Genomic DNA, 22,447 nt, shown 5'->3' on the forward strand with positions numbered 1-22,447 from the left:
TGTGCGTTGGATTGGATAGGTGTGGTGGCCTAGTCATTCACTCATTCGACTGCGGCGCAAATTTCTTTTCCCGCTTGGCTTACTAAGTACCTCTATTCATAAAATAATGTCGAAAGTTTGTCTAAATATATATATGCTGGATTTACATAAATTTTCGACATCATTTTATGAAATGGATGGAGTACATGAAAAAAAAACATGAAATTGTGCCGCCCACAATCACAACACATTCATTAACCATATCTCGTGGCCTGGTGCTGCTGTGCGAAAAACTCCCAAGATATAATCGCTCCCAAACCACGGGGAAGATCCCCGGCCGACGTGCCACAAAGTCTCGGGCTCGTCCTCTGCGACGACCCGGTTCATCGGCTCAAAAGGCATCATTGAATGCGATGGTGCTCTCCTAGATCTAGGTGTGGAGGTTGTTCGTCTCTTTTCCGGCGTTACCATGGTGACGGTGGAGGAAGATGGACGATGTTTCAGCGAGGCACATGTTTCTCCAAGGGTGAACTTGTAGTTTTACTTCTTGTGAGTTTTATAAAGTTGTTTGACGCAGATATTTGTCTTGTGTGGTGATCATATGGGTAATCTCCGTGAACAGATTGTCTAATGAAATATATGGTTACATCAACAAAAAAAACACATTCATTAACCGTTGCAGTATATTTGTGACATTCATCACACCTCGTCTCTCCTGTTATGATCAATTTAGCGAGTTCGCATCACCGATCAGTGGCCTGAAGCATCTCGCCCGTCCATCCCGCTGCTGATCCCACCAAGTATAGAAGAGAACCGAGATCTTTGTATCTCCTCCAACCTATATTTGGTAGTCCTCTGCCTCGAGCGCATCGACAGGCGGAGCTTCCTTCTCAAGTTGCAGGTCTGTTTTTTGTGTCCCCCAAAATAGTTTCTCAATAATTTGAGATATTTCTGACATGTCCTTAAATTCTTTGCATTCATTGCACCGTCTTTGTGCATGTACATACACGTACATTACTTATGACATCGCACTTGACAAACCCCTGTAATACCCTACTATAAATACATGTATTGTACCCTTGTAATACCCCTGTAATACCCTACTATAAATACATGAGAATTAACCCTTGTGGTGTCGTGCGGCACCCTACCAAAACTTCTCCCGTTTCACATGGTATCAGAGCAAGAAGGTCTTCAGTTCAAACTCCGGCTAATGCACTACTTCATCTACTCCAAATAGTTGCGGCCCCGATTACCCACGTCTAGCGTCTTTCCGTTTTGCTAGACTATACATTTTAGCAACACTTACTTTGTCAGGTAGATTTTTTGATCACCTAAAACCTCCTTAAATCCCATTCTAAGGGATCTGAAGTCTGGAAGGATATGAGGGGGCTAGCATCGGTGGTGGCATGGTGAAAGGGCGGTGGTAGTACTTAGATGTGAGGACGATGAACCTGAGCTCGTGTGGGTTCCTTCATTAACGTTGCCTCATGCGATAATGATGATATCATCACCGAGAGAAAGTCTTGTTTGCTTTCTCGACCTCTCTTTGCGTCTCTCTCGACCTAAGAAACAGGAGATATACATAAAACCTATACCATGAACATATACAAAGATGAAAGTAACATGAAATATGATATTGGTGTGAAAATATGATATCACACATAAGATTATGTACATGTAGGTGGAAAAGATAAAAAAATAGATGGAATAGCCAATTTCGACAATAAACTTTGGGTTAGATGACCCAAAGCCCAGGCAATAGGCTTGCGCTGGAATCATGCGAGAAATGTTTGGAAAAAATCAACCGCTTGCATGGGGTTCTAATATGGTACTACCTCAATCCCAAGGCTTAAGGCCTATATTTTTTTCATAAAATCAAACGAAGTAAAGTTTAACCAAATTTTTAGAAGAATTTATGAACTAATATGATATTTTGTAGGTACCATATGAAAATATATTTCATTATCCATCTAATGATATTGATTTTGTACTTTTCATATTAATGATTTTTGATAAAAACTTAGTCAAACTTAACATAGTTTGACTTTCTAAAAAATATAGGCCTTAAGCCTTGGGATGGAGGTAGTATATAAGAGTGTTGTAAAGATCAAAAATAGTATACAACTCTAAAGTGACCTATCCTAAAAAAATAGAGAGATAAGTAACGTGGAGTAACCACTTTCGACCCGAGGCTTACGTGACATGGCGTCAACTAAATTGCACGAGGGAGGTTCAGAAAGCCTACCCCTCTTGCATATGTGTTAATATGATTATGTAAGTGTAGTGTAAAGAGGAAAATCCACTACAAAACTCTAAAATGGCACTTACTTCACAAATAGGACTATCTTGTAGGAAGATTGCAAACCCATAGTGCAAAACTCTCAATTTGAGGCAAACAACCCAACTCTTCTAAGAACTTGGTCTATTCTTTCATTTTTCATGTTCCCATAACATATTAATTATAACCAATGGTAAGAAAATTGTTAATCGTTAGCTGCTCGGCTGGCTTGGGAGTACATACTAATTAGAAGTAAGACGATTAATTTATTTTAATTGGTCAGCAATTAATCGGTGCAACATATACATATTAGCACTTAAAACACATGTATATAAGAAAGAAATATTTTACGGCCCTCTATATGTCTAGCCTTACTTCTCTAGAGCCCAAAATCTTATTAAACCAAGTACGCTTCTCCACTCTCATCTAATCTTCAAGGTCATGAGCGACTGAGGAGCCACCAGCCTCCACCATGTTCCTTCCTTTCGCTTCTCCTCCTCCGACATTTGAACTTTATAATCTCCTACTACCTAGCCAAGGTATGATTCCCCTTGCAACTCAACAACCTACACTAATGAAGGCGGCCTCGAGCTTCTTGACGAGCTCCTCAAGGCGGACAAGATCATGTATGTGAAGTCTAGTCAGCAAAGGAGGAACTGATCAGCGACGACAAGGAGCTGGTCGCTGATGACAAGGAACTAGCGAGGGAGCTTCGCAAACCTACTTGATTTGGGTGGTGTACCGGCTGGACAATAGATTTGCGTTGTAAAATTTGCGACTATTTTTTTGACCAAATATAGTAGTTGATTGGGAGCATGCCTAGTAATCGAACTGTCATAGTGATTAGTCGGGACAAAAGATTAACACAACCAATTAGAGGTATTCGACATAGTCAGGTCCGGAGCAACGATTAATTGGACTATTAATCGTTGATTCAGCGGATGTTTTAAAGAATAATGATTATAACACAAGCAAATAGAAAAGTCAGAATCACCAGTTTTGAAGGAAAGCTAGGGGCAGACTTGGTGGAGCCTAACGAACATGGATTCACCTAAAATCACCCCGATGAGGGGTGACAAACTCTCTAACTCTTGCATGTAGTCCTATCGTGGGTATTTGAGGGTGGTTAAAAGAGGAAGAGTCAATACACAAATCTCAAGTGGCACTTTCTTCACAAACATGACTATTCCGACTTAAAGTGCGAAGCGTCCACTTAGGAGCCCTAGCCAACCTCTAGTAAGAACTCTGCTTCATTTTTGGTTTGCCATGTCCGTATGACATATTCTAACACAAATAGAGAAAATTTAACATGGAATCACCACTCCCGGAGTAGACATCACTGGCCCAGTACATAGGGTTTTGCTCGAAAACACGCAACAAAGGGTCCTATATAGGTATACATATAAGTGCTGCGTAAAGAGAGAAATCCAATACACAACATTCGACTTCTTAAGTGGCCACTCGATTCACAAACATGACTATCATGACTGTAGATTATGAACTTATAGGGAAAATTCCCACTTCGGGGCACCGACCCAACTCTTATAAGGCTTGACCTCTTTTGGAGGTTTTCATGTTCACATGACATGTGATAACACAAATAAAGAGAAAGTCACATGGAATCACCACTTTTGAATGAAAGTTAGCGTTGACCTAGCGGGAACCACAAAAATAGGAGCCAACTTGATATGGCACAAGGAAGGATTGGAAACCCTCCTCCTAATTCATGATGTACTATTATAGGTATGGTGTCGGGGAGAGAGAAAAAAACTGGAACGCAACTCATAAGTGGCTTTTGCTTCACATATATGTCTACCCTTAAGGAAGATTTCTAGACTTTTTGCGCAAACATCCCACTTCGAGGCAACCGACCAAATTCTTGTAAGAACTTGGTCTATTTATTGATATTTCATGTCATTATGACCTATGTTAAACAAATACAAATATAAAATTCGCATGCCTAAAGAAAGTTAGGGGTAGATGTTGCGGGACCACAAACAAAGTTTTGCCTTTAAGCGAGCGAGGAATGACGGGAGACCCTTTTATGTCATGGTGTATTAATACTACTCCCTCCGTCCCAGTTCGCAAGGCAAATTCCCAAAAAATATTTGTCCCAAAATCCCTCACCTCCTAGGCATATTTTGCATTTAATGTGGGAGTAAACTAATTCATTTTTGCATGCAAACACTCCTCTTTTCATCTCCCACCACGCACTAGTACTCCATGCATGTGAAACCACCACGCACTAGTACTCCATGCATGTGAAAGGCAAAGTTTTTGCATGTTTTTAAACGTGCAAATTTAGAGCCAATGAGAATTCACCTTGGGCCAAGATATTTGAAAACTTTGCCTTGCGAACTAGGACGGAGGGAGTAGTATGTAAGAGTGTTGTAAAGAGAAAAATCACATGGAACCACTGCTTGGAAGGAAAGATAGGGATTGTCGTCGTGGGGCCCGCAAACATGGTTTCTCCTGAAACTAGAAGAGGAATGGTTGAAGACACTCACCCACTTGCATGGGGTCCTACTATGCATATATGAGGCTGGTCATAGTGCTAGTATTTTAGGTAGTATCATGCATCTTAGGCCCACAAAAAAGCTGATGTGGCATCTAATTAATGAGGAGAGATAAGATTACGATAACATAGGTGGATAACGTAGTATCATAGCGCACGTTACGAGAAAAACTAATGCTAAATAGATCTTGTACACACATTTTGTAGTTGCGATTCTACAAAACAATAAATTTAGAAGATTATGATACTACTCTATAATACCACCCACTATAGTGATAGTATTATAGACAAGTATCATATGTATGATACTACAATATGATACTATGCACTATGACCAGCCAGAGGGTGGTGTAAATAGGAAAATTAAATACACATCTCTTGAAGTGACACCTAATTCGCGAACGGAACAAAACTTTTTCGGACCCCTGTTGATTCGACTATACTTGTTGGACGTCTGGCCAGGGCTGAAAAGTTGGACCATTGGGACTCTCTCTTTGAGTTTGCCTTCTCGCTCATGCCCTAGTATGTACAATTGCTTCTCGTGGAGTATTACACATCGAGGTTGGGGCGTTGTCGACGTGTCTCTATATGACATTGATTGTTGTTATCTCGGAGACGGTAGGTGTAGGTAGTTGTTTAGCTAGGGGAGTTGAGTTTATCGATGATGAAGGATGCGACCTTTAGTCGTCGAAGCTGCCGGACGCGACAAATGTGTGGAGAGAGTTTCTCCATATGTACATGTAGTGCAAGTGTAGGTGATAAGCGCGCCTTGTGAGAAAAGAAAATCGACATGGCACAAACACAATCGGCCCCCTTTTCTCTCCCCCGTGAACAGTAGTGAGAGAGGCGACTCAGCTTTCCTCCTTTTCTCGCCGGCGAGCCGCGGGTTCTCTCTCCGCCGGCCGCTCCGGCGGCGGGAGGGTGGGGAACCCCGGATCTCTGCTACGGCTTGTAAATAGGGTAGGATTAGGTAGGTCTTCGGCCGGCATCGGCTGTGGAGGTGGTGGTGATGTCGGGCGGGTGTGGTGCCGCCGATCCTTCCCTCTCCGACGGCGTCTGGGTGGCGTCGTGGGGGATCTGGCGGCTTTTGGTGCTCGGAGGTCTTCGGGTCTTCGAGCCTCCGTTCCACATCGCCCCGGCCGGCAAGGCGTCGGCGCCGACCAGATGCGATGGGGATTCCGTCCTCCGGCTTCGTCCTCGTTCCGCTGTTGCCTCCTCCAGCGGCGGCGGGAAGCTTGTGAGGTGGTGTGTAGGAGGATTAGCGGCGCCGACAACGACCTTCGCCGTCTTCGTCGGCGGTGGAGGAGTCTAGGCGGTGGTGCGATTGGTGGGAGAGGGTCTTGGTCGTGGTCGTTCACCGTCTCAGGTCTGTCACGGCGTGGCGGCGGATCTTGCGGCCGTTCTTCATGCGTGGAGGTGCTCTCGGGTTGCGGCTTCGAGGTGGTTCGGTTCCTTCGCTCGACGACGGCGGTGCGCGATGCTTTGCGTTGCGTCGTGTACTCTTTTCGTATGTATTTGGCTGTTCCTGTATCGGTGTTTGTACTCTGTTTCTGATGAATACATGCGAAATTTCAAAAAATCGACATGGCCTAGGCGTTTAGGTAGAAGAGCTACATGCATATACACACATGTGAAAAGCTACATGCAAGCTATTTTCCATTTGTCTCTCATATGGTAGCTCTCTAAATTCCGATTAAAATTTGTTGTAATCGCCGAAGCATACCTATGCAGCATAGTGGGAATCAGAAATGGCGTCAATATCCAACTTAGTCAACAGAGAAAGTAAGGAAAGTGCCAACAATGCAATTAACAATCAGTTGGATTTTCATCACTTAAGATAGAGTAATTACGGCGACTTATTTCTTCTCATGATGCCGATTGATCTCCTCAAGGCAGGTAGTAATTACGGCGCGATATATTTTTCCACGGTATGCTGATTGATCTTCTCAAGGTAGGTAGTAATTACTGGGCGTTTAATTTTTCTCCGGGACCTTAACTTGCCAAAATCAAGAGACGAAAATTTGGTTAAGTCCAAACCCCACCCAACACAGCGCCACTCTCTTTCTTTCTCGTCTTTTACCCTTCTCAGCTCCACCTCCCGTTCCCCTTCCATCGCCGGCAAATCCCGCCTGGTTCTGGCCAGCCCTCGCGCCGCCGACCACCGCACCGGCACCAACTCCTCCTCCTGCACCGTATCCATGGCATGGAACCACCGTTCTGCAGCCCCCACGGCGATCCATAGACCCACAGGAATCCGCCAAAGCGGTGCCACCGCGTTGCTCCGTCGAGCTCCGGCCGGCCCTCCTCCTCAACCGCATCCACAGGCCGCCTCGACCGCAACTCACAGCCAAAGATCGAATCGCTGCTGCCGGTGAGCGCGTGTGACCACGGCCTGCGGGAGGGCTCGCTGCGGCGCCGGGATGGCGGCGGGGAGGCACGGAGGGCGAGCCGGTGGTCGCCTGCACCGCCTGCTTCTGCCGCATTCCGGCCGGAGGTGCTGCTGCCGGCTTCTCCTTCTTTTGGCAACCTCGCCCTCGACCTACTGATGTCGGCCACCACTCGAAGTCGCTGCATCCCGGTGAAGCCTCTCTCCTCCTCTTATTCCATCTGTTCTTGCTAAAATTTGTAGCTTTTCTCCCGTTGAACGTGTAACCAGTAGAGGAAGTCACATGCAACTGAATATTTTTCAATCTGTTAGATAGTGTTGTTCAGCTGAGCTATTCTTCAGGTCACGCACGCCTAAAATAATTGTTAACCAATCGACGCATGTACGCCCATTCAGTAGGAAGGATTTTAAATGTGTTCCAGCCTTCCAGGTATATATTAGCCCTCGTATGCAAGGGATATATTTTCGATCCGACAGGACAATATAATGTCACCAAGTTTTTGTGAAATCCAAATTTGAATTCATTGATTTTTCTCTGTTTCCTTGTGCTGCTGGTGTGAGTGCAAACGCCAACAAGCGAGCGGTTCGGCATCTCATTTATAGATTAATTAACCAAAATAGCAAACTAATCACTAGTAGCTCTATATTGCATCTGTTTGTGTCTTACCACGTCCATTAGCCTGGTATGAACATGTCCATTAGTTATCCATGCCTTGATCGAAAAGCCTATCTAGTGTAATGTGCTCTCAGCATGTATATGCAGCTGATAGACTAGGTATTCTAGTAGTATGAGTTCGTTGCTAATCTGTTGTAGTATGAGTGTATTTTGCCCTATCTCCTCATGTACCTATTTATTACAACATTGTGGAAGAAAACAGTCACTGGTTCTCCATTTCTTGTAGTTTTATTTGCTTCCTGTTACATTAATCTACAGGTTCAGACTTTTCCAGTTCTAATATTTGAACAGCTGCTACAGGTGATGGCTTGTGACGGCAGGCTGTGTGAGGGGCTCGCTGTGTTGCTGTGATGGCGGCGGGAGGGCACCGATGACAAATCAGTGTTTACCTGCCCTGGCTGCTGCTGCCCGCAGTCCAGCCGGAGCTGCTGCCGCTGGCATCTTCTGGTGGCCACGCCATCGAGGTTCTACTGCCGGCCACCACTCTGAGCCGCTACTGCATCGTGAGGTCTCTCTCCTTTTCTTCTATCTATTCTTGCTAAAAATTGCATCTTTTCTACGAATCTGGCACGAAGCTAACATTTGGTATCTTGTTGCATGCCACAAAGCTGAGAATCTGGACCTTATCTATCTGGATGTTGTTTAATTGATTTAACATGTCTAAATCTGGTTGTAGTACACCAGCCACATAGAGTAGATTTTATTGATTTAAGAATCTGGACCTTATTAATCTCGTCGAACTGTATGTAAATGTTCAAGCCTGATGTGCCACTTCAAGACTTTTAATAGTTTTTTCTTGAACTGATGAAATAAACCATCACCAGGTCTTTTTTATTAAAACCTGATCAAACATGCACGTCATCTTATTGATTCAACTTGTTTAAGTAGCAGGACAGCAGCCACTTAGATAAATTATAATTTGTGCATGATTTGGTATTGCCCTTTGCGAGCAAGAACTTATATATACATTTTTATTTAATGTGTTTAAGTAGTAGAGCAGCAGCCGCTTAGGCAAAAAAAACTTTTTTGCCTGTGTTTTATAAGCCTGAATTGCAGTTGATTCTGAATTTGTTTTGCAGGAGAAGCACGAGGCTTTTTGCTAATAACCAGAATAATCAGCATACTGTTGATAAAAGTGGGAACATACTCCCTGGTTAGTTGTTTGTGCAAACAAGTTCTTTGTGGGCTTTGCTTGATTCCATCTTATCACTGAGGAATGGACCTTTCTGATTTTTTTAGGCACTATTATTGAATCGAAGCTTTGCCATCCGACAGAGTTTGATTTCTATTTGTGTAGTCATGCTGGCATTCAGGTTGGCTTTCCTTTATTTGCAATTCTTCACTTGATGGAATGGGTTGATTGCTGACTTATGTCTTGATTCCTTTCATATGGGCATAACCCAGCTGTATGGTGTTGCATGATTGGAAGTTCTCTCTTTCTAGTAATGTACTCTGCACCAACTGCAAGGGGTAAGTCTTGTTTGTCCATTCCAAAAACCCAGCTGGCCATGTATCTTTCGCAGTACTGTTCTTGACCATGGTCCCTTGTTTATTTCAGCAAGGGCTTTAAGTCTGGTGCTTCCATGAGGTGCCCAGGTTGCCAGGGTTCAGCCATGAAAGTGTCTATCTGCATCTGGAGCCTTCCATGATACAGCAGATGCAGCAGCCTTGTAAACTCTGGTACGTTTTCTTATTTAAAATAATCTTATGGTAAAATATTTTCTTTTCCTGTAAATAACAAAATGCTCAAGTAAAGTTGGTTTGCAGTGAGATGGATGTGTAGTTCTTAAACATGGGTTGGTAGATGTTATATGTATATCCCAGTTGACCTTTGACTTTGCATGTTCTTTTGAGGTTTGAGGTTGCATATCTGGTTGCAGACATGTTTCTGGTATTTCCATGTTAAGTGTTCAATACTTTGTTTAGAAGGACAAAAGATAGTCATTGATTTGTTATCTTTCTCTCTCGAGTTGATCATCTTGAAGTTGCTGGCTTCTATCATGCTGTTGGCTACTACATCTATGTTACGTCTGTCCATCTACACTTGTCCAATTGATTTCTTGCGTCAACCGGTTATTGCTAGATTGTGTGTTGATTTGGTTAATGACAGATGAACTGGCACTGGTGTAAGTAGTAGGATGTTTTTAGTACTTTTATTGTGATGTTCATACCAGCTCATCCCATTTCCCCGTCGCATGATCCAGTAGCTCCGAGACTCTTGTCAGTTCGGTGCCATCATTTTGTTTGGCCTCATCTCGATACAAGGGTTTAAGTCCTGGGACCCATGTGATCCACTGATCATCCCAGATATAGCATACTGCCCATCACCAATGCACCGGACAAGACCCTTCTTTAAAACCTCTCTACCACAGATGATTGCCCGCCAAACCTTTGAAGAATTCTTCGGACATCTTGCAGAAAGTATATCACCATTGGAAAGTATCTCCTTTTTAGAACACGGGAACACAAGCTCGTTGGTTTAACTAATAGTCTCAATGCTTGCTTACCCAGCATAGCATCATTGAATTTTTGGAAGTCTCTGCAGCCTAGACCTCCTTTACTTTTAGCAAATGGCATCTTTTCCCAAGCCTACCAATGCATACCACATTTATCTAGTGATCCACTCCACCAGTATTTGGACACAATTGCCATTAATTTGGAGCATAAACCTTTTGTGAGCTTGAAGCAACTCATAGAATAGGTTGATAGAGACTGGATCATTGACTTTATTAAAACCTCCTTGGCCGCAAAGGACATAATTTTCTTACAATAACCTTGGACCCTGGACCTGGATCCTTCCACCAAATGATAAAACTGCTTATCTGTGAGTCTGCCCGAGGCAGTGGGTAGCCCTAGGTACTTTTCAGACAGAGCCTCTCTCTCAATATGGAGCCCGTTCCTCACCAGACAGGAACCAAACAATTGCCGTTTATTCAATATGGAGCCCCTTGCTGTAAATCCTCACCTTTGGTATAACCTTGAGCTTCCACAACTTCTTCCACTGCTGCTCCGAAGTGGAGCTACCTGGATTATCAGCAACATGCTGAACCAACATATAGTATGCAGACCGAAGTGTATAAGTTCCTGTTTCTTCTAGTGGTGTCGTGTGAACGTCGACTACACGACACTTCACCTTTATGGGCCTAGGGAATGCATCTTGTACTCGTTTGCCAATTGCGGGGTTGCCGGAGTGACGAAACCCGAGCCCCCGTTGGTATATCGATGCAGGAGGGATAGCAGGATCTCAGAGTTTAAGGCTGTGGTTAGATTTATCTTAATTACTTTCTTGTAGTTGCGGATGCTTGCAAGGGGTATAATCACAAGTATGTATTAGTCCTAGGAAGGGCGGTACATTAGCATAGATTCACCCACACAACACTTATCAAAACAATGAAGATTAATCAGCTGTATGTAGCGAAAGCACTAGACTAAATTCCCGTGTGTCCTCAAGAACGTTTAGTCATTATAAGTAAACAAACCGGCTTGTCCTTTGTGCTAAAAAGGATTGGGCCACTCGCTGCAATTATTTCTCTCGCACTTTATTTACTTGTACTTTATTCATCTGTTACATCAAAACCCCCTGAATACTTGTCTGTGAGCATTTACAGTGAATCCTTCATTGAAACTGCTTGTCAACACCTTCTCGCTTCCTCGTTGGGATCGACATTCTTACTTATCGAAGATACTACGATACACCCCCTATACTTGTGGGTCATCAAGACTATTTTCTGGCGCCGTTGCCGGGGAGTGAAGCGCTATTGGTAAGTGGAATTGGTAAGGGAAATTTCTACTGTTTGTGCTGATTTTATTTTTGCCTGCTGCTATAATTCATTATGGAGAGATCTTCTCTTGAGTGTTTATTTGGGAAAGTTTCGTTTGTCGGTCTTTCTTCATCTAGTCGGAGTGATGAGGTTCGGAAAGCTCCGTGTAATATCCGAGATTTAGAGGCTACAAAATGAGAGAACACCAAAGTGTGCAATGCATTCATGCATAGAAACTACGGGAAATTTTCGAGCTTTCAAATAAAACTTGTCACATGAAGTTTCACTTGACTTGATGGAATTGAAGTAGCTCATCAAGTTAAGCGCTATAAACCTTAATGTGACCTTTGCTAAACCCTTATTTTGGGTAGACATAATCTGATCCATAGGTTGGATCAAAAGGAACTAGAACTATTACACAATACTTTAAGTGGGGATCAAATACCAAATCCTATAAAGGATCATAGCTCAGGTCACACGAGGTGCATCAGGGCCGCCGCCAGGCTGCTCCACCAGCTGCGGCGGCGTGAGCGTGCCGTACCCTTTCGGCATCGGCGACGGACGCCACTGGCCGGGCTTCAACCTCACCTGCGATCGGGCACGCGGCCGGCTGCTCATCGGTGGCGGCGGCACCCTTGAAGTTGTGGATATCTCGCTGGCCAACTCCACGGTGCGCGTCAAGGACAGCGTGGGCGCCGTCAACATCACCTACCGGGACCCCTGACGGCAACAGTTCGTGGTCACCGGGTGCAACGTCCAGGCCACCCTGCTCGGGGACACCGGCAACGTCATCTCCGGCTGCTCCGCCTTCTGCGCCATTATAATATCTATAAAATTGATCTCCAGTACGTGCATTTAATGTTATCTAATAGCTTCACGCCAATGGAACACGTCAACAGAAAAAAGCTTCACGCCAACCGAACAGACTTCAACAGCATCCTAGGAAACTAGCCCATGCATGCCATGACTTAATTAACCAGGAGGATACGTCCCCTTTACGAGATGGTGTTTCGTTTCCCAAAACAATCCTCCACGTCACTGATCCATGCCATGATCCATTTCATCCGTTGATCATCTCCGTCCATAGCTCCCAGCATGCTAAAAAGGAGAACCGATCGAACATGCGGTATCTCCCTCACCTGAAGCTTGTCTCTATAAGTACAAGTTCATCGTCACAGTCCGCGTGCGGTTACGTGTGTGACTTGTGACTTTGGACTTTGGCGAGGAGAGGTGAGGTGAGGACTAGGCGATGCCAAGAGTGGTGAGCGTAGTCTACTTCGTCCTCGCATCGCCGAATGGCCGGTCACGAGCAGACGCCATGAACTCCTTCCGTCGCAGCACCATCGTCGATGGATCGACCGAGCTGCATATCCTTCTTGTATGATTTTACTCTTACCCATACAATGGCAATGGCGCTGCCGGCGGCTAGGTGGTGGCTCCGGCGGGAGGTGCTCGCGGGGCTTGCGCTCGGGCAGCTCGTGTCGCTGCTCATCACCTCCACCGGCTTCTCCTCCTCCGAGCTCGCCCGCCGACCGGCGGCGCCGCCCGTCTGCTCTGGTCGATGTCTGCCTGTGTTTTCGCTTCCTTTCTTCTGACTTCGTGGTATTTTGCTGTAATTAGTGCTAGCTCGACAAGAAATTTCTTCTTTTGCAACTCTTAATTTCGTCACACGAACTGAACTTTGGTACTGCTCTCAAGTCTGAACCCATGTCTATCGGCTCAACCAAAGGGGATTAGTGTAATCTGCCGCAATGCTAAGCAGCCTTTTTTTACGAAAATGCAAAACGCTTTGCGTTTCAAATGTAAGTACAAGCTTGAGACAGCCAACACCCCACCATATTACTCAGCCCACTAGATCCCAAATTACTTTAGCGAGGAGAGGGGAGGGAAGGTGATGCCGGCCAGTGAGCGCTCTTCATGGCCTGGTGTGGCGAGGACATGAGACGAGGCCGGCCAACACCCCACCATATTACTCAGCCCACTAGATCCCAACACCACCACACGAACTTGCCAAAACTGGATTATTCCTCTTCCCTCATGGAGAGGTGAGGCCGGCCGGCGAGCGCTGTGGCGTGGTGTGGCAATGATCGGCAAGGAGAGGTGAGCCCTTCCCCGATGCCGGCCAGCGAGCGCTCTTGGTGGCGTGGTGTGGCGAAGAGCGGCGAGCTCCAAGCTCCTTCCCTAATCCCATAGACTCCGCTCGTACCTTGCTCTTCATCCATGGCGACGAGCGGCGAGCTCCGAGCTCCTTCCCCGATGCCGGCCAGGCAGCGAGCGCTCTTGAGGGTGTGTTGTGGTGATGAGCGGCAAGCTCCTTCCCTCATCCCATACACTCCACTTGTATCTTGTTCTTCAATCCCACTAGCCCGTGGAGTCTCCCCTCTCTCTTCTAGTCTGTCTAATTGAATCACTAGTGCAGGTAAGTTCTTTGATGGTGTTCGCAGGCCTGATAGACTTTCCAGTCTACTTTTCCATCCTTAACACATCCTTTCCATCTCCCAACACCACCACACGAACTTGCCAGAACGGACCGTTCCTCTTCCCGGCGGCTGCTCGACCTACGCGCGCTGCGCACGCTAATTGCCGCGATGGTGATGTACCCTGGCTACCTCGTGCCAAACCTCCGGTGATGTAGTATTGTCTTCATCAACGCCCTATGGTACACACTTGATATTTTTAGAGGCCGGCCAGCGAACGCTCGGCGTCACTGTCTCGCTAAATCACTATAGCACTCGTTCACATCTCATAGCGTGACCCGTCTTGTTAAATCACTAGCACACGTTCACATCGCTAGACTTTTCAATCCTGTTCACATCCCTTTTGTCTCCCAACACCACCACACGGATAACGGACAGTTCTTCTTCCCCGACGGTGGACTGAACTCAAGACTCCAACCTCCCTAGTACTGTCTTCATTGACTCGGGCTTCTGATAAGAAGAACACTAAAAATAGATCTTTATCCCGCCCACTGACATCTTTGTCCCGCAAGCCGGAGGAAGGCGACGGTGCTGACGGGCACGCTACTACTGTCTTCCATCGACTCCAGCCTCCAACCACACTAGTATTGTCTACATCAATGCCCTATGGTACACACTGGAACTTTTGTTTTGTGAAAGTACACGGTGGAACAAGAACTGAAAATAATGCATGTTTTTGCTTTATATGGAAGACTGGAATAATGCGTACTTTTGCTCTATATCACCTAAAAGTCCAACTGTAATCACTAACATGATTGGAACATTGGCTGTCCACTTTGTCTGTTTTACAGGTAAAAGAGACAAACCACGATGCGATTAGTTGGGGAGCCAAATTATTCGTGCAATTGTCAAATAAAGTGTTCCAAGCGAATCATGGACGGAGGCCCATGAAACTGATGAAGTGAAGACAAGAACATAGGAAAACAAACGAATGATAAAAAAGTCGGCACACAATCAAGAATTAGGAAAAGATCATGTTACTTGTGGTTGAATAGCTGCTTTTTCTTGAGACTCTTGGCTCTCTTGTTTTTTATTTGTCTGATTTCTTTCTTTCTGTACTGAACATGGTTTCTGGTAATAGAAATCGGGGGAAATCCCTTATTTAAGAAAAACACACACACCCTCCATACTCGAACTAGAACTAACAGCACGTACACACGTACAACGGGAGGAACCTGATTCTCTAAAACTTCTTCTCGGTTTCCAGAGTTTCCAGCAAGAAAATGAAAGTAGCCAGGACATGATTTCCATGCTTTTTTCAACCCGTCTGTTGTGCAAAGAAAATACACACTTAGGTGGTTATTCTCATATATTGTGCACAAATGTCGCAGAATCAACAACTGATCGAGAAACTTACATTTCAGAATAAAACCTGCTTGGCTCAAGAATGGACAATTAGCATTATCTGTTTTACACGTCGATCAGCTAATGTAAGCTTTTAGAACATCCAAACCTGCACACCAAGCAATGACTACAACTAAAACAATAGTCCCAACCCATGTGACATATCAACATACACTCAACCAGAATTTTCTCAACGCCGGATAACGAACAACTTGCAAAGCAAAGCTGATGCACATCATGCAGGTTTCTGCAATCCCATCATAGGATGGTTACATACAATGCAAGATCGCTGCATTAGGACATACTTCCAGATCCGAAACCTGGGCTGTTCATGCGTTAAATGGCATCCAAGTGTTTAGCATCAACGTGCTAGAAAGCTGCTGCTACAAAGAGGTGGTAGCATCATGTCTTCCAGCTTCCCAGGTGATGCATCGGGTCTCCAGCAGCATATAGATAACCTCCGCAGTATCCTCCAACAACAAGAACAAACACATGATGGTCAGATCTATGCACGATATTTGAGCTTTCATAAGCTACAGAATAAGTATGAACACACTAATCAAGAAAAGCATAATATTGAGCTATTATGTCGCAAGATAACACTAACAATCACCAATTAAAAAGAGATCAATGAGAACTAGAACTTCAGGTTACCGGAACCAAACACTCCAACCAGCAAGCTAAATTCGCAACGGTTAGATGCAACAGGCAAGGACAGAGCATGCATCCATGGCAGGCAAAGCTTGAACAAAAAAGGACAAGGAAATCATGCATTCAATCACACTACGACACATATCCATGGCACAGGGTAAGCATACAAGTTTCAACAGGTTGCATACATCTAGACTATGCATACAACATATTTTACATTTAAAAGGAAAAGGTGAACAATGATGACAGAAGCCCTATGAATGCAGCAAAAGCCTAATATCTGAAAGTATGGGCAGCACCAAAACTCACAACTTGTCATAAAAAGCAGCGAGATATACATTTCTATGAATCGTAGTTGTCCTTGTCCTTAGCGGCGTTGTGAGTGGAGCAAGTCGTCGCCGTGGTCAAGATCTCTAACACAGACAGATGAAATAGCCTCACAACCAGAATTACATAATCAGAAGTGTATGGCTGCTGTTATATGAAGCAATAATAATTAATGAAATGAAGCTACAGTTAGCAAGTTCTTTTAGCATGTCAATACCAGACAAACATTACACTATAATTATTCTTCCAATTATTTACAATGATCAGCAGAATTTCCTTTGACAAATAAAACCAGTAACTAAGCTAGTTAATTAATCAAAATCAATTAGCAAGGATGTGCAAAATTTTGGCATGAACTTGACTGTTTTTTGGACATTCAAACCTGCACAGCAAACTATATACTTCAACTAAGGCAATAGTAAAAAACCATGTGACATGCCAGATTCAATCGACGATAATTTTCACAACACCAAAGACAAGGCAAAGCTGTTGCACAGAAAAACAAAATTACATACAACACAACATGCATCATACCCAGATATATGCAGAACTCAGCAAGGCGCTTGAAAGGAAGTTCGTCCGAGCTTGTCCCCGGGGTCTTCCAGCTTCCTTCCAAGCGATGCATCATCCTGTGGGCAGCAGCTGCAGGTTCAAGCTGCTACCCCAGTCTCTCCTGATCCCACCTAGTCCTCGTTTCTATTGAACAAAACAAAAAAAATGATGGTCAGGTCTATAGCAGATTGAGCATTTATGAATACAATTTGAAATTGGCATTAACATATGATCAGAAAGTGTATGGCTGCAAATAGTGAATAATAAAAACAGGAAATATATTGAGAGAAACATTCTTGGCAATGATAACTTGATAAGTAACAGCAGCCATATGATATGCATGCAACAAACATCAGCGAGTATAGGTCGCTAAACACTGTCAGTAAGTCATTGCTTATTTCCGAGACAAAGATTACTTATCTTAACTGTTACACTTTATTCATTCATTCATAACACAGCAAGCAAGCAACTCAAGCCAAACAAGCATCAATAAGCTCGATAAAGTTTCTAATTCAGACAACAATTCAGAAACATTTTAGTGGCAGAAATCCATCTTTCGAGATAAGCAGCAGGACGGGCATCAATAAGGCAACAAAATGAATTCATCAGGGTAAACATTGTGTCTAATCACAATAGACCTTAGCCACTTGGATCATTCAAGTCCAGATCATCTACAACAAGTGCAACAAGCAGCACTACTGACAAATGCTTTTTAAATAACAAGAACTCAAGATCCAGGTCCAAAACACACTAATAAAATATCGGGTTTAAGGTTCCAAGTAAGGCAACAATTAGGCGACAGTTTAGGGTCAGAACTCATATTTTTGAAATAAATAGCAGCACAGGCATCAATATGGAAAAAATCTCAGGACAATAGTGTTGAATCGCAAAAGAGGATAGCCACTTTATTCTTATTCTATTTCTGTTGACTTGGATTGGTAACACAATATCTGAAATTGTTAGGAGGTCAGCATTTTTCGTCCGGTTGCCAGCAAACTCCCCAGCCCCTCCGTCATGTAAACCAGACATGAGTCACATGAAACAAGAATTTTCTTGTCATGGGTTCTTCAGTTGTGTCAATGTCTCAGGGTTCTTTTGTATTCCTCTTTTACTCTTTGCAAATTTCATATATCTTAGTCCAGATCACTCCCAGCAAATGCAACCAGTCACATCTTAGACAAAACCCTCTTAAATAATAATGACTCAAGCTACAGGTTTAGCGCACATTAAATAAAAATCTGTACTATGCATAGACATCCTATGCATAGTCAAATAAAACTACTACCCTCTGACATCGGAAAGCGAAAAGAGAACTTACATTAGCATGCTTAAAAGTGCCACAGCTCTAAGCGTTGAACTTTTCTGAATAAACAACTGAATTGTCATCCCCCTGCAATTAAGAAGTTGGTCAAACAACACAGTACTTGACCTTACAATCTATAATTTGTAATAAACAACAAAACTGAAGTGACAAGGGAGTGCTACACTAGACCATCATCGCACTACCATCTAATTCCAATTTAATGAACACAAATTCGCCCTAGAAGCACGCAGTAGATAATTGCAAGGCTGAGGCTGCATATACAGAGATGGCATCTCCTTGCTTACCACCCCTCTATTTTACAGCTTCCTTCAAACACATGATGCGGAAGCCTGCTGCAACAGCTACTACAGCCATCTAGTCCATGTAAAAATCATGGAACAAAAAGAATCAAAAAATCATTGATAGCTCTAGAGCATATTTATTTATTGGCAACAACTAATGAAATTTGGAAGCCAACATGACACCCATGCAACTTATACAGGCTAGTACACTTGTATTCTCTACAAATTATTAGCTAAATCATGTCTATCATATTACCGCCAAATCAGCCCATGAATGCTAACTCAAGGCATTAAGTGTTAAGTAATTAGAATGAATACACTACCGTGTTACCATTGGATTCTGGGGAAGCACGGTGACATTGTAACACACTGTTATATATATTTTTGTTGCATTATGAAATACTTATTTTTGACACCATATAAGGCAATATAACACACAACTCTGAGACTCCACAAGAAACTGCAGTATATGCCATCTATCAATGAACTTTGTATGTTCCAACTTTCTAAGAAGCATGTAGCAGAATAAGCATGAACATTAACTAACTGACCGAATAGCAAAATAATGAGACACCAAATAACAGACAACACATGAATGAATGATGGTGTGTTACGAAGAAGTCCTTTCGGGTATCGGCTGGCACAATGAATCTTCGTAACCAGGCCGCTATAGCTTCTACCCTGCTAGCTGACATCTAGTCTTCCTCCTCCTACTCCTCTTAGTAATCATGGGCTAGTACACTTGTTTTCTCTACAAATTATGACCTAAATAATGCCTACCCTATTAAAGCCAAAATAAGCACCAGCCATGAATGATAATACAAAGAACCATATATAATTTTTATAGACCAATTATGACTTGGAATTTGTTGTATTTTTCTTCGTCATGGGGGAATTAAGCAACTAAAGAAAAAAACCAAAAAAAACAACTAATGAAAGAGCCAAGGACTGCTCAAATTTTTTTGCACGACCTTGCCTATCTTTTGGCATCCAAACCTGCACAACTAAATATTCGATTAAGACAACAGTCACAACACATGTGACATTGTGACATACAATCAACCAGAATTTACGCAACACCGGACAACAAACAACCATCAAGGCAAAGCACATCATCAAAGTTTCCACAATCCCTTCCGAGCCCAGGGTGGGACGGTAAAATACAACACAACATGCAAGCTGCATATGTACACCTCGCAATTGGCAAGAGCATACATAAAGCGCAAAGCATATCACCATGTGCAGCAACGCCATACATACTGATCCACCAGGGTTGGGAAAGAGAGATTACCGTTACTTGATGCTGATGCATCCTGGACGCCCAGCAGCGAGGGACGAAGATTGTGGTATCCTCTCCACCGACATCAACAGTGCCCCGTTGCGGACAGCAACAGCGTGCAGGCAGGGCAGGTTCACTCAGCCCGACCTGCCGGCGTTCTTGAACTCGTCCAGGCAGATCCTGCACTCGTAGGACCACGAGGCCACCATCACAGGTGCAGCCCGGGTAGGTGCTCTTTCTCCAGGCGAAATAAAGTATACATACCTGCATATTAGCAACAAAACGACTTCATTACCAAAGTGGCAGCTTAAAACTCATACGGCTTGCAGAAAGCAAACCTGACGAAGACCCAAACCATATGAGCTAACAAATTGATACACCATTTCTTGTCATATTAGCTATTAGCCTATTACACCAGAATAAATTACACAAATATATCTTAGCACTGAGAGAGGCCGATAAAATGTAGTGATGCACATGATTAAACAAGACCATCATGGTATATTTCTGGACACTAAACATTGAAAAAATCACTTTCCTTGACTTACATTAGTAGGTTATTAAGTATGGAACAAGTAGATTGTCTGGTTCAACCTCCTCAGGGGGAAGATATACACAGCATGCGTCCTCAAAACACCAGAAGAATCAATATGGGTGACATCCTCACGAGGTCCGCTGCAAACAGAATAATAAGAACCATGTCATGTAGAGTTCAAACTGAACCAACATATGCATCAGCTTAATATTGCAAAATAAGCACTCCTTAGTAGCAATGCATACAAAATCAGGCAGGGCTTCAACCATTAAAACACCGCTTAAAAAAGAATTCAAGTGACACAATTAGCAATTTCTTTTACTCCCTCCGATCCATAATAAGTGTCGGTGAGTTAGTACAACTTTGTATGAAGTTATACTGAATCACCTATGCTTATTATGGATTGGAAGGGGGCAACATGTTAAGATCGGACAAGCACTTCACTTGGGCAGGGGTAATCACAGAAGCTTGTAATCTACTTTGTTTTCAATTTCACAAAGTATCAGCAACACTTGAACTAGGATTTTGCTATGCAAAGCAACACAGGATAAAAATCAATTCAAGGGCAGAAAAGATAGGCTGCTCAATTGATGTGATCCTGAACTACCACATATGAATAACATACATCACGCAATGCAAGTACAGACTACCTGAAGCATTCATTCAGCCTTAATTAGTGTTCTTCACCAAAAAGATGAACAGGGTATTGGAACCATTCCAACAAAACCCACTACCATCAAACCATCAATATGCTTCCCAAGTTTTCATATCGAATCCACAACATATGAAACACACATAGGTATAGCTAGATGGCCGTGTAGCCCGTGCTATCACGGAAAAACCTAGAGGACTAAGAAGAGGAACCAGAAAATTTACCAAAGGCCACGGAGTCAAAGAAGTAGACCACCCGCTGCCATCGCACGCCGCCGCGGTAAATGCACAGGCTGGTTTGCATTCTTGCCAGCCACACCTACAACGAAGATACATGCAAAACCAGTTCAATTTCCTGTAGGTGCGAAAATTTCTATTGATGCATACAATGCAATTTTGAACCAGGCAGTACTAGTACGAAAATCTAGAGTGATCTAGTGCAATGTAGCTTGAAGTAGGACTTGAGCAAATACGCAGTCATACAAAATTGTTGTGTCGACTCTAGCGCGAGCGGCGAAGATTTCGACCTTTGGGGTGGCAAGATGTGCTCCAGGACGGCAGCGTGGAGGTGGGGCTTGGGGCCGAGGTCTTGCAGGTCGCGGAAGGGCCGCGTCCATGGCCCTGGGTGATCCCTCCAATACGCCGGCGAGGCAGCGGTGCCGGAGCTCGCCCGGCGGCGGCGACCTTGGTGGTTCCCGTGGACGAGCAGCGGCTCCGACGGATGGCGAATCGACGCACGGCGCGAGGTTGCCGCATGGTCGTCTTCCGGAGCTAGAGTTTGGAACAGCTCGGGATGCGACCAGAAGTCCGTACTGCGGTCGGCCCCGTCCTCATGCGCCGGCGCCAGCGCCGGCAGAGGAGCGGCTAGTGTTTGCGGGGCTGCGTGATTGAGGACACGGGAGGGCTCCGTCGGCGGGGAAGTGAGCGGGGATAGGGCGAGCGGGGGCGGCATGGTGGCCGGAGTAGACGGCGGCGGGGAAGAGGGAATGGCGGGAGCGGTTCCCGATGGGTTGTGAGAGAAAGGGATGGGGAATCGAGGTGAGTAATGCGTGTGTTTTCTTTTTCTTCAGATGCATGCGTTGTGTGTGCGTTGGATTGGATAGGTGTGGTGGCCTAGTCATTCACTCATTCGACTGCGGCGCAAATTTCTTTTCCCGCTTGGCTTACTAAGTACCTCTATTCATAAAATAATGTCGAAAGTTTGTCTAAATATATATATGCTGGATTTACATAAATTTTCGACATCATTTTATGAAATGGATGGAGTACATGAAAAAAAAACATGAAATTGTGCCGCCCACAATCACAACACATTCATTAACCATATCTCGTGGCACAGTGTTGCTTTGTGCGAAAAACTCCCAAGATATAATCGCTCCCAAACCACGGGGAAGATCCCCGGCCGACGTGCCACAAAGTCTCGGGCTC

The 22,447-nt window shown here is 44.1% G+C and overlaps 2 protein-coding genes and 1 long non-coding RNA gene across 13 annotated transcripts; 2 read left to right on the forward strand and 1 right to left on the reverse strand.

Moving 5' to 3' along the window:
• Positions 1–6,821: 6,821 nt before the first annotated feature.
• Positions 6,822–9,669, forward strand: LOC139831104 (uncharacterized). 4 transcript variants are annotated; one of them, XR_011745610.1, is made up of 6 exons: positions 6,822–7,353; positions 8,138–8,345; positions 8,917–8,990; positions 9,077–9,150; positions 9,242–9,307; positions 9,400–9,669. XR_011745610.1 is itself a non-coding variant. In XM_071820335.1 (6 exons), the coding sequence occupies exons 2-6, from the start codon at positions 8,208–8,210 to the stop codon at positions 9,484–9,486; spliced, it is 438 nt and encodes a 145-aa protein (XP_071676436.1). In that variant the 5' UTR covers positions 6,822–7,353; positions 8,129–8,207; the 3' UTR covers positions 9,487–9,669. The 4 variants fall into 4 exon arrangements, 3 of the variants coding, with proteins under 3 accessions (XP_071676436.1, XP_071676435.1, XP_071676437.1); XM_071820335.1 differs by having other exon boundaries at positions 8,129–8,340; positions 9,396–9,669; XM_071820334.1 differs by having other exon boundaries at positions 8,138–8,340; positions 9,396–9,669.
• Positions 9,670–11,485: 1,816 nt separating this feature from the next.
• Positions 11,486–15,187, forward strand: LOC139831106 (uncharacterized). Its single transcript, XR_011745615.1, has 2 exons — positions 11,486–11,598; positions 14,867–15,187. It is a non-coding gene; the product is annotated as an uncharacterized lncRNA (long non-coding RNA).
• Positions 15,188–15,543: 356 nt separating this feature from the next.
• Positions 15,544–22,104, reverse strand: LOC139831103 (uncharacterized). 8 transcript variants are annotated; one of them, XR_011745608.1, is made up of 8 exons: positions 21,503–22,080; positions 21,245–21,338; positions 20,382–20,508; positions 19,846–20,097; positions 18,268–18,339; positions 16,932–17,093; positions 16,409–16,483; positions 15,544–15,889 (listed from the first exon to the last, which is right to left on the reverse strand). XR_011745608.1 is itself a non-coding variant. In XM_071820333.1 (8 exons), the coding sequence occupies exons 1-3, from the start codon at positions 21,969–21,971 to the stop codon at positions 20,462–20,464; spliced, it is 579 nt and encodes a 192-aa protein (XP_071676434.1). In that variant the 5' UTR covers positions 21,972–22,104; the 3' UTR covers positions 15,544–15,889; positions 16,409–16,483; positions 16,932–17,093; positions 18,268–18,339; positions 19,846–20,097; positions 20,428–20,461. The 8 variants fall into 8 exon arrangements, 6 of the variants coding, with proteins under 6 accessions (XP_071676434.1, XP_071676433.1, XP_071676429.1 ...); XM_071820333.1 differs by having other exon boundaries at positions 20,428–20,508; positions 21,276–21,338; positions 21,503–22,104; XM_071820332.1 differs by having other exon boundaries at positions 21,276–21,338; positions 21,503–22,101.
• Positions 22,105–22,447: the final 343 nt, after the last annotated feature.

The sequence above is a fragment of the Lolium perenne genome, chromosome 5 (genome assembly GCF_019359855.2).
Source record: "Lolium perenne isolate Kyuss_39 chromosome 5, Kyuss_2.0, whole genome shotgun sequence".
NCBI classification, from domain to species: Eukaryota; Viridiplantae; Streptophyta; class Magnoliopsida; order Poales; family Poaceae; genus Lolium; species Lolium perenne.

Bases quoted from the DNA above. Each gene is read 5' to 3' on its own strand.
- LOC139831104 (XM_071820335.1), top strand. From the start codon at position 8,208: ATGACAAATCAGTGTTTACCTGCCCTGGCTGCTGCTGCCCGCAGTCCA. The intron at 8,341-8,916 runs GTGAGGTCTCTC...TTTGTTTTGCAG, and splicing joins CTCTGAGCCGCTACTGCATC to GAGAAGCACGAGGCTTTTTG. The intron at 9,151-9,241 runs GTTGGCTTTCCT...GGCATAACCCAG, and splicing joins GTAGTCATGCTGGCATTCAG to CTGTATGGTGTTGCATGATT.
- LOC139831103 (XM_071820328.1), bottom strand. From the start codon at position 21,971: ATGCCGCCCCCGCTCGCCCTATCCCCGCTCACTTCCCCGCCGACGGAG. The intron at 21,339-21,546 runs GTCGAAATCTTC...TCTTCGTTGTAG, and splicing joins CACATCTTGCCACCCCAAAG to GTGTGGCTGGCAAGAATGCA. The intron at 20,098-20,427 runs GTTGAACCAGAC...GCTAATATGCAG, and splicing joins TATATCTTCCCCCTGAGGAG to GTATGTATACTTTATTTCGC.